General features: G+C 39.2%; 1 protein-coding gene across 1 annotated transcript in view; it reads left to right on the top strand.

The window, feature by feature from the left end:
- The window catches only part of LOC101858565 (DNA replication factor Cdt1), a gene marked incomplete in the record, with an annotated part of 16,121 nt that extends 5,714 nt beyond the window's left edge, over positions 1-10,407 (top strand). The window contains 7 exon segments of the mRNA XM_005104158.3: positions 1,006-1,148; positions 2,762-2,892; positions 3,760-3,948; positions 6,183-6,362; positions 6,943-7,055; positions 7,416-7,504; positions 9,228-10,407. Coding sequence (XP_005104215.2) covers positions 1,006-1,148; positions 2,762-2,892; positions 3,760-3,948; positions 6,183-6,362; positions 6,943-7,055; positions 7,416-7,504; positions 9,228-9,385 — 1,003 coding nt within the window.
- Positions 10,408-11,950: the final 1,543 nt, after the last annotated feature.

Raw genomic sequence — 11,950 nt, 5'->3', positions numbered from 1 at the left:
GTCATTTTAATGGTAACACAGAGCTGAAGTAGAAATTACTTTCATTTAATTCTTTAGAATACGGAAAATGTAACTTTAAATTTGAAGCGTTAGTATGCCATGGACCAGTGGTGATCATTTTCTTCCAACGGAAACCGTGTTTTCCCTTCCGCCAGAAATTGTCCCCTTTTGTGAAAAATTTGCTTTGCTTTTCCGTAATTACGACCCGCCAGAAAAATCTCATGTGCTTGGGATGGTTTGCATTGAGTTGGGTTTGGCTTGATTCTTCCATTCCTAATTCCATTCTCATGTTTTGCGACTGTTCGGGTTTCTGAGAAGACCATGCGTGTTTTGTTCTGTTTATTAAGCCTATCTGTACGCCTAGGGTCATTTTTTACCCCAGGGGTTGTATTCTTCATGTTTTAGAATACTTCTAGTGCGAAGATCTCTTTGAAACTTTCAGTATTTCTCAAAAAATCATTTTTACAGACTGCTATGCGAAGCGTACAGATCGGATTAACGAATAAATTTCCTCTTTGAAAAGTGGGGACACAGAGTTCCCCACGTTGTAAAACACGATGTACGGATGGGGTAAAAGTGTAAACCATCTTTTTATTCGTCTTGGCACCAAATGTAATTAAATTTTTTGTGGGGGGTTGTTTTTGTGCTTGTTTGTGGGGCAACGAGTTCCTCTTTTTTGACCATTCTCTGATGGACTTATTGTGTTATTATGCAAGTTTCTACTCTATTGGCTGTATTTGATATTTGACTACAGTGTATGCATCTTAATTTCAGCTCCCAGTGAGGAAACAACTGCACTTATATGTCAAGTGGAGAGTAGCTCCTCATCTGTGGTGTGAAAGGAGAAAATTACATTTGCTGATACTGCCTCTTTCAATTATATTTTGTTGCAATGGGAGTAAGACTCACCATACTTTGTTCTTGTAGTGTGAACATTGTGCCATCTCAAGATTCTTTGATCTGTTAGAAATATGAATTATCTCAATTATTTAATCTTTTTTTCAGGAATTTTGAACAGAAGACTGCAGGCCAGATAAAGACAATCACTCCTGAAGCATATACATTTCGGCAAGAGAAAAATGTTCCAGCTTTTGGTAAAAAAGTCAGTGGATATCAGCTAACTGTGGAGCCTAACCTGGGCAACAAAGGTAACTTATTCACAGTGAAGTGTTCAAAAAAATTTTTGCAGTCTTTAACTTTGCCTTTCATGGGCTGTGGAAAACACATAGCTTTGTTGTCTTTTCTAGCTTAAGCAGACCTGCCACTCATCCCGATTTAATCGGGTTATCCTGATTTTTTCCACTCAAATCTCAAGCAACCCGATTTCGATCGTGTATATCCCAATTTTTTGTGCCGTCTGTTGCCCTGGATTTTTCTAAAAACTTACTATGTCATCTTTTCTGTTGTGGGAAGCACCCGTTAAACTTTTTGTCAGCAGGAGCTCGGAGCACTCTTTTCCAAAATATCTATGCTGGATTTAGTTTGTTGACTCGCCCCAAGTTGTGTTGGATGGCCTGATAACTGTTTCAATTGCGCATACAAATGATCAATACTATTCATAGTTCAGAACCTGTTACTTTAAAAACGTAAAACTGTTTCTACCGAACGTTTGCATCACATGACTTAGGTGTGTGGTTCCATGCGCATTGGGGACCGTCCGCTGATGGAAGTTCAAGACTTGGGGGGTGGGGTGTGGTCACACACTTGGACCAAAAATAATGACAAAACACACTCACACGCACACACACTCAGAGGGCATACATGGATATGGACACTCCTGGAAAATTTTAGTCATCTTGGCAGTCACCTTGGTGATTTGTCGTTAATCCCGATTTTTCCCAACTGAGATCCTGATTTTTAGATTTCATAGTGTGGCAGGTCTGCTTAATGCAATCCTAGGAAAACACACCAGTGAAGTACTGGTCTGGTGATAAGATATCAAGAGACTTATTTTGATCTTCTCTGGCTTGAAATTGTATAAAGAATCCATTTCCCATGTTTTGCATGAAAGTGTTCATAAAACTTGAAAAATTGCTCAAGCGTATATAGTGTGTTTTGTAAACGCTCAGAAAATTAGTGAAATTTGAGCCTCAGAAACAAGTCCTCCTGCAGAGCAAAAAGTACTTTTATGCAGTGTCGTTGGAACTGACACAATTCATTGATCTGCATGCCATTCGTATCTAAAAGTATCGTTGGAAACCTGAGACCGACACATAGGGGACCCTAATTGAATTTGTAAATAGATAAATTTGTGCATAGAAATTGGAGGGGTTGTTTTTCTCAAAATTGTGTTTTGTTACGGCATGCTTTATAAAAAAAATAACTCTCTTGAAAAACTTTATCCCTAGACCTATACAATTTTTTACAGCATATTGTTTACGTTAATGGCTCTGTACCGATAGGCTTTTGGCTTGAAAATTTTCAACTGACTTTTATAGAAAAATAGAATTTTGTAATAGTCAAAATGTATTGCTTTTAGATAGTAAAATATTAGATTTCGAAATCCTGCCTTCATTCAAAAACTATGAAGTGTAGCTAAAATTCTGTCTTGTCATGATGCGGATATTAATTGCATAAGGCTGTGTATACAAACTTTCCACTCGCTAGGGTAATAACATTTTGTAATGGAATGTTCTTTGTATTTATTATAAAATAAGGGTGGGCTGATAAAAAAGTTGTCTGATATTGAAACTTATAATGTGCTTACCATTTTTTGTTTTTGGTGTGTGTATGTTCTTATTATTGTTTTCTTTCCACTCAGATGCTGGTACCGATACAGAAATGGGACAAACAAATTCAGAGGGGAAGCCAGTGTTTACTGCTAGTATGTTACTCAAAAGGAAAAATGATTTCAAGAAGAGATTGGTGGACCGTGTCAAGCAACATCACAAGGTATTTCTTCCCTCAACCCCTATCTTTTGATGTTTTTGTTTTTTTTCCCATGTATAAAATGTAATACTACAAAATGTAGGTACAGACAGTGTGGTCTTTGATTCACAATTGTGTTATAATAAGACATTGCCTTTTGTGTTCTCAGAGTTTTTAACCTTTTAATTATTTTGAATTTCTTATTCAATTTAATCGCTTAAGTCAGATCCCGCACAGGTGCGAGGGGGGCCACTGGCTGCACTGCCATGCCCCATGCATGTGTGAATGATACAAGGCTAGTTTCATTTCAAGTTCCATTGCTTTCGGGGTGTTAACACTTTGTTTTGTTGCGAGACTCTCACAAGTAGGAATGGTTTCCTCAATGCTGAAACTTTACAGACTGAACAGTGAACTACAGGGGTGAAAATGGCCTCAAAACGTCTCTGATATATCAGAAGAGTTTGGGGCTAGAGAAGGTGCATTTTCTGGAGTAAAGTTTGACAATTCTGGTGTACCTGCTGATAATCTGCTTTCTGCTGGTCAGGCTCAAAAAGTAGCTCTGAATCAGAAAAAAGTGTGCCTTGTTAATCAGTCTCCTCAGTGCTATTCCAGTCTTGTCTTTAGTCTGCTACCCCCTAGATCTAGACTTACATTTGGAAAGAGTACTGGAAACCTGGATTTTTTTTTTAAAGACAACTCCTTTGATGGGTGCACATTGTTGAATCTGCAACTTAAATCATTTTGTTATTAACCCCTAGAAGCTTACATGAACATATATGTTCGTATTATACATGACGGGGTAATTATTGTTACTCTTTTTTCAGTAGTTGAGTGTGGACTCTCTTATTTAGATTGAACATATTTTTAACACTTTAACTGTTCTGTTCCCAGACATTTCTCTCCAGCTTGAGCCCACCAATTGTCATACCCGATGACAAAATCACTAGATGGCACCCACGTTTCCAGTTGGATAAAGTTCCGGAGGTGGCTGTGTCACCTCTACCTCAACCCCCAGAAGTGCTGGTCTATCACTCTGCCAAAGATGTTTTAGAAAAACAGCGGGGGAAGCTGAATCCACGTGTATGTACTTTTCTTTTCCCCATTATTCTGTCTCCGTAGAAAGTTGCTTTTAAAAATAGCAAAAGTTGCAAGAAAAATTAGGAAAAGTTGCAAGACGGGTATAGCTAAAAAAAAAAATGTCATGGAATTCATTGTTGGTATACTCTTTGCGATCAAAGTAACCAACATTAGTTTTGTTAGATCAAAATCAAAAGTAAATGTGAGTGTCTATAAAAAAACTGGTTTGTGCACTAGCAAATGTCATATGTATGAAATATAGAAGTCTATTCACATAGATTGTCATAAAAATGCTTGTTGGAAATGTCTTTATGCAGATAAAAATGCTTGTTGGAAATGTCTCTATGCAGGATTCAAAGTAGACTAGGTCTAGATATAGATACAAAATGAAAAATTAAGTTGGAAAAATCAAAATCTGCAAAGTGGTTGTAATACAGGAATAAAAGGGGACTTGATTGTTTCTTCTGACTGAGACCTGCTTCTACAGTTAACCAACAGTTTGTAGAGAGAGCTTCGATCCATGTCAGCTGATGTGCATGTGGTAAAAATGTAATGCAAAGGTACACCAGAAAAGGATGGCACAACATCATGTTTACAATTGATTTACTGTAGATCTAAATCTAGCTAGATAATGATTCAGTTCAAGTGAATGCCTCTCTCTCTCTCTCCGTAATCCGCTTGTGGAAGAAAGTTTCTGCAGACCTGCCACTCTATGAAATCTCAAAATCAGAATCTTTGGGGGGATGGGGATTTGGATGGAAAAAATCGGGATCAACTGCAAATCACCAAGGTGACTGCCAAACTGACGTAAACATTTCTCCAGGGGTGTCCATAAATAGATATGCCCTGTGTGTGTTTTATCATTATTTTGTTTTAATCCTGAAGCATCACGTCAAACACTCCTAATCCGCATGTCTAAACACACATACATACACACACACACACACCAACCAATAGCAGTGCTTCTGCTCTTCCGTATTTTTACGGAAATCAGTACTTTCTGCCAGTTTCGTACTTGTTCCTCCATCATTATCAACTCCCACCGTAAAAAAACTGCGACTTCGTAGGATTACCGAAATTTCGTAGCAAAAGATCCGTTCTCGCCTTCGTATCGTCTTGCATAAGTTACGGGTATTTACAGCAATTCTCTCGGCAATACGTTAAAATTACAGAGAGATTGCGCATTTCCTGCTATCAGCCATTATTCCGCTACGCCCTAGGCTTTCTCGGTAAAGCCTAGGCTGTGCCCCATGATTTCATTGCTGGTTGGTCGGCAGTACATTTTTACCTGCAGATTGATCAAAATCTGGCAAACTTTTTGTGCCAATTTCCTCCTTTCTATCATTCACTCATTCCGTCTATCTTCGAACTGTTGCCACGGCTGGAAAATATGCGCGTTGATCAAGTAAATTGACTTGTGATCTTAGACAGGAAATTACTGTCAGAAAGAAACTTGTTTGCAAATTTATTGTCTAGATCTAGAGATATTACTAATGCAAAGATTCTACAGCAAGGGAACGCGATAAGGGCCACAGTGAAAGAAGTTTTGCTAAAACTATGAAAATCAAGAATAATTTGAAGTGGTGTTCCGAGGTTGTGACATGCAACATTCAGAAGTGAAAATTGTGGAAAATGAGGGTATTCACTGGGTAACTGTATTGTGAAGGAATTCTATTCCAAGTTTCTACTAACAAAACGTTCAATGGGTGCTTCCCGCAATAGAGCGGAAGACAGTAAATTTTCAGAAAATCTGGCACAACAGACTGGGACAAAAAATAAGGATACACTTGGTCAAAATCGGGATGCTTGAGATTTGGGGCAGAAAAAAATCGAGGTGTCTTGGGATGGGTGGCAGGTCTGGTTTCAGTTATTTAAAAAAATTTATTTTTATTTTCCCAACTTTTGTGGGAAATGGCAGCAAAAGTTGCGTGCCAAGTTGCAGGTTGTGGGCGCAAATTCCTCTGAGGACAGGTTATTTATTCTTAGTAGATCAATCAGTCTTTTAGTAAAAAAGGAAATTTTGAACTTTGATTTTCCCCAAAGCTGAATTAGTCTCCATGGAAAAATATATTCTTCCTGTTCTGTTCACTGTTTTTTTGTAATGGCCAAATGGAGACGATCCTGTCAACCAATAGCTTCTCTTGTTCTCATAAAATGTTGTCTATGAACCAATTGTACTGTGTAGAGTACCATTTCAAAAACTTGACTCTTAAATGTTTTCCATTTTTTCTTGACAGGTGGAAGCGGCACTATCCCGGGTAGCAGACGCAAACAAAACATCAGAAACAGAACATGTCAAACAGAACTCGACTCCTAGCACATCATCTTCTCAGTCTAGTGTGTCCTCGTCGTCATCACCATCGTCATCACAGAATACTCCGTCCCTGAAGGGAATCCCACCTGCATTGCTTGCGAAGGTATTGCTCGACATGTTTCGTATGTAACAAAACTGAAAAGGCGTATCAGTGGAAATTGTCATTGTCATTTTTACCTCTGAGAATGTTAAAGTTAGATTTTTTTCAGAACTTTCTGAAAAATTTTAATTGGACTAGTGGTTTAGTGGCAAGGTGCTTGCCTCTCATGCCATAGTATGGTCAAAATTATTTAAGATGGTCACCCATTGTTGAATGGTCACCCATTGTTGAAAAAAAAATGTGGCTTTCTTGAGTAGGACCGATCAAAATGTGCCCTCAGGAACTTCAGTTAGCTGCAATGTCCGCCCAACAGCAACCAAGCTTTGCTTCCCAAGAGTATTGCACTTCGGCAAACACCACTGTATCCTAAGAAAAATCCTGGCATCCTACTGTGGCGAAGTGTTCATATACAATCGCAAGCACTTTTTCTGAAGCAGTAAAGAGAGTGGAGGTATGGGGGGGGGGGGCTAGATGCTGTGCATATTATAGGGATTATAGCAGACACATAGTTACTGGGAGACTTCAAGCTTTAAAAAACAAGAAACTTTTTCTCACACTCAATGTCCCTGTCCTCTTCCAACAGATCAGAGCAAAAGAAGCCTTAAAGATGCAGGAAGCCATGACCCGTGACCCAGCAGAAGACGACAAGACGAGGATGATGGGTCATCTCCCTGACATCATCAGGATTATACGATCGTATCCTTCAATCACAAATGTTTGTCTTTTTGATGCGTGTTCATTTTTTTTTATAGCAACTTTGAGCTGAACAGATAACTTTATTGTTTCTTTTTTTTTTTTATTTTGTTTATATCTGGTATCCATTAGATTTTTTTTTGGGGGGGGGGGAGAGGGGGCGGGTGTCCTGTTCTTTCTCTTTCCTTGCTGATTCTGTTTCGATTCTTCTATTCCCGGCTTGATTGTTATCCTGTCAATGTGCTTCTGTTCGTTTCTAGTCGATTGAACTTTTACGTGGTAAGATTTCACTATGCTTCTTGAGTGATAATGCTGCATTGGGTGTGTCTCTTTGAATGTTATATTCCTTAAATCTATTGACAGATATTTTGTTACAGAAAAAAAGCCAGCCCTGCCTCTTGATTCAGTGTATAAAAAGTTGCAAGAAAGTTACAAAAGCGGTATTTCTCTACGTAAGTAATGTCCTTTGTAGCTCTGTATCAAATGAGATAAATATGCACAAATTGTGTCTGGCAGACTTATGGAGATTGTTGTCTTCTTTTACCTCTGAGAAAGTTGAGGCATACGATTTGCTCTAAACATCTAGAAAATGGATGCAGGGATCTAGATGAAATATTCAATTCAGAATCTGATGGCAATTTTTCATTTCACGTGAATACATAGAATCTTGGCATACATTAAATTATGTAACATGATGTGCAAACTCTTTGGTTCAAAAGAAAATTTTAGTAATAGAAATACTTGAACTGTTCTTCCGTGATGATCTGAAAGTTTTTCACACTCTCCTCTTCACTCACTTTCTCTTCATCCATCCATGATTAGCCCCTCTGCTTCTACATCTTCCAGATGTGTGAGTGTTCTGGCTGTTTCAAATTTTTCCGGCAGCGGTGTTTCCGACCAAATGTCTCCTGCCTGCAAAAATTTTCAGGCGAAATTTACTATTTTGGCAATATAAGAACGAAATTAAATGCGAACTGGGAAAAAGACAACACATTTCCGGCCGCCATGGATTCATTTGCTGCGTACACCTTCGTTTTACAGCCGTATGGAAATGCAAATAGTGGCTGGAAATGCGTCGTCTTTTTCGTAATACTCAGGGCCACTTACACGTCTGATCTTCACATTTGGTTTTCTTCTAAAAAAAATAAATTGTAGTAATCTACCAGGAATGCATAGGTGGAATCAGGCTCTCGTCAATTTTTGGGCATGTAGAGTTATTGGTATCATCCTAAAGCTTGTTCACTTGTCTTTATTTGGATGAAAAAAATATCCGTTTATCTTGAATACAAGTCGAGATATTTGCAAAAGAAGTAGGTGAGAGTCACCTGTTTTCAGAGGTAAAATTATTGAGAAAATGGCCGCCAAAGATTAGTTATTTCTTTAGCTTAAGAGTCTGTGGTAACTGAAAATTTACTTTTTTTGTGCCTTTAATCAACGTTTTTCAGAAAAATCAAGACAGAAATTAGTTCTTTAATGGGCACGAAAGGTGTTGAGCCAAAAAACTAAAATTTGATAATAATTCATAAACCTGCGGAAAAAAGTTTCTTCACTTTGATTATTTTGACAAGAGCCTGATTCCACCACGCTGCCTCACATATGTTCTCCTTCCTAGAGAATATGTAGCGCAGATTTTTAGCTATACATATTTGACAAAAAATGTAATTTACTTTTTAAGATTCACCCTTCTCTATTTTGGACTGGCTACAACACCCTGTTGATTTTTTCATACAGGGTTGCTGGGAGTTACAAATTAGAAAAGTGCATCATTCACTGAGTTGGGGTGCTGCCGTTTGCTATCAGAATTAAATCACTGGCATTTCTTTCCCGCTGCTCTTTTAATGTTGTTCACACTTCTAACTTGGGGCCGGCAGGGTGATTTTCACATGTCGCTGTATTGAATTGATGCTGTAGCACAAGTGTGCACTACCAATGTTTTTCTAAATGACGTTGACAACAAACACTGTTGTGCCCTTTTGTGTGACAATGCATATTAGTGAGGTGAGGCTGTTTTCTCCCTCCTGTATAAAATAGATGTCGTCCCCCCCCCCCCCCCCCCCATTGATTGACCAGTTGGTCTGCTTCTACTTGGTCTATTTCTTGTCTGCTCTCTTGTTTGTGATAAAATGTTTCCATTCCTCAAAATGCAGCTCAACAAATGTTGTTGGTGGTCCACAGGTGATGTAGAGCAGCACATCAGCTTACTGAAGGAGCTGGCACCAGAGTTACTCTCCGTTGTGGAAATTAAGAGAGGCAAGTACGTTAAGCTGGACAAGAATGTGGACACACAGGCCATATCCAGCCGCATCCTCAACCAAGTCAAAGCCAGGAAATAGCCGATTTGCAGTTTTGTTGGGAGGGGAGGGATTTGCGCTTCCATTGAATGTATTACTTGATCTTGTCTTCTTTTTTTTTTATAAGTCTGGAACTGTCTGTCATGAGTCTTAATTTGTTTAATTAATTTGCACTTAACATGGTTATTAACCTCTTTGTTGCCAGGGGTGTGCATTTCTACTGTCAGCACTGATTTTCAGCTAAGCTCATTAGCTACTACTCAGACAGCAATGTACTTCTAAGCTTTTTCACAGATTTTTTTTTGGGGGGGTATGTGCATGGCCTGTTATTTGAAGATAATTCTTTAAAATTATACATAAATTTATATTCTGAAAGTTTATATGATTCAGATTTCAAATATACTTTTGAATTTCACATTTTTAAAAATTGCAAGTCTATAGTCAAAAGGCAAAACTTTGTTGCCTTTTTTCAGTCATTATAGTATTTACGTTTTGTGGAAGCATGCTTTGGTCTGCAAGAGTAGACCTGTGTTTGTAGATCACTTGTGAGCTTAGCAGCAAAGTAACTCTAGATAGCAACTATGTTACAGGTGTGAGCTTTTTTTTTTTACTAAGACGAATTTATGCAGCGCTTGTGGCGAATTTCATTGCAGAAAAATTAGAGTTAGATGATTAGTGGGGCGTATGTGTAACGTCTTATGGGTATGAGCAACAGGGAACTGCAAATTTTGGCAACTTCTAGGATATCAATGCTGTGGAAAACGCTAAAAATTGAGCATTTTTATTACAGTGTCATACACGTCTTAAAGGCAACAAAGAGATTGAGGAAAGGTTAACATAGATGTAGATTGTGTTGCCCATAGCGCGGCAGGTTATCAACACAACGCCACCGTTGCTTATTGCTTGCAGTAATTAACAAAAACTAGCGTCCATGTGTTAAAACAAGGCCATACCTTGCCTTTTTCATAACAAACAGAACAGTCTCTGCACTTACCATACAGCATTGGAATGCAACAGAAACGTTTTTAATGGAGTCAAAACACAGAACAAAGATAAAAATAACAGTTTCTGAACTGAAACATCACCATTGAATACAACTTCAAAGGAAAACCTTGACACAACAGGAGCAAATGAAATGTGGGCAATAGAAATTGAGGCCTCACCTAAATTTCTATATACACTATGTACAAAGTTGTCCTTCCATCTGGTGGATTGTAGGCAAAAGTCACACCTGAAGCTGGAGATCTCTTCTACCTCCTGCTGTGTAAGTGTGGCCAAATTGATGTGTTGGATGCAGCCATAGTGAAACCATGCGTTGCAGCCGTCACACTGGATCCACTTGTCAGCTGTGTCTTTCCCACAAACAGGGCAGAGTGCATCACTCAGAGTCTGAGCCATTTCCATTTCGTCAAACAGACTGTCTGGTTCCGACAGTGTAACATCTGAGTCGTCATCGAGGACCATCTGAACATTTTCGTCCTCACTGTCTGTTGACTCATTAAAAAATTTCCTTTTCCCCCTTGTTCACTCTCCCCGAGATGCTATCCAAATGCTTTTGTCGCTTAATTTCTTTCTTTCTGCTTCTTCCAATCGCCTTTTCTTCCTCTGTTCTGCTTCCACTCTCTGTTTCTTCCTTTTCTGTGCAAGCTGCTTCTTCCTTTCTTTTATTTCCTCTCTCATCTTTTCTGCTTCTTCACTTTGTTTCCTTTTCTCCTCGAGCTGCTGAGCCTTTCTCACCTCTACTTCTTTCTTACCTCTACTTCTTTCTTACGTTCCTCGGCTGCTTTCTTCTTTCTCTCTTGTTCCAGCATTCTTTTTTTTATCAATATCCTGCTCCTTTTGTTCAAGTAATGCCAGCATCTCGTCGCCTGTCATAAAATCAGGAAATCTGACTGTCTTTTTCATCTTGCCTTTCTTTGACTGTATCATTGGAATGGGTGCCCGGAGAGGATCCTGGATGAGTTTGGAAACGGTTGCTGATTCAGATTTTCTATTCTGGTTTTTCAATTCATCATGATAAACCTTCCATAAATCATACATAGGATCTGTTACCCTTGCGCCATCTTCCAACCGTTTGAAGTACAGATTCAATGTCTCTTCTTGCAGCTGATTGCAGATCACAGCAAATTTGTATAATGTGCTCTCAATGGTACTCTGCTGTCCACTGCTGGTAGTAGCTGACACAGTTGCTGCCGGGGGGGTGTTCAGTTTGGGGAGTTGATGGCCCAAGTGGTGGTGGAGTTGCAGCAGGACTCGATGGTACAGGGCTGGCCTCGACCTTGGACATATCCACGTTCATGAAGTCAGGTGAGAAAATACCACTTTTGCGAACGGCTGAGCGAGCTAGTTGAGTTTTTAGAATCCTCTCGTAAACTCCTCATTTCGTGACAACTTGGTTTGTCTCACTGGTGTGTTCCTTAATAGCATTTCTCCATTCAGCTTTCATAGTCCGAAACACGCCAACATCAAGTGGCTGCAAGATGTGGCAGGAAGACAGTAAAGGATGACCTGGTCGTCTGTGCAGACCTTGGTAGGCTCTTTCGTGGACTTCTGGCTGACATGGCCATCTACCAGGAGAAATACCGGTTTCTTCAGGTGGGCGGTGTC

Source organism: Aplysia californica, unplaced genomic scaffold (genome assembly GCF_000002075.1).
Source record: "Aplysia californica isolate F4 #8 unplaced genomic scaffold, AplCal3.0 scaffold00406, whole genome shotgun sequence".
Classification (NCBI taxonomy): Eukaryota; Metazoa; Mollusca; class Gastropoda; order Aplysiida; family Aplysiidae; genus Aplysia; species Aplysia californica.
The sequence above is the reverse complement of the archived record's forward strand: the minus strand, read 5'-3'. Positions and strand labels throughout refer to the sequence as shown.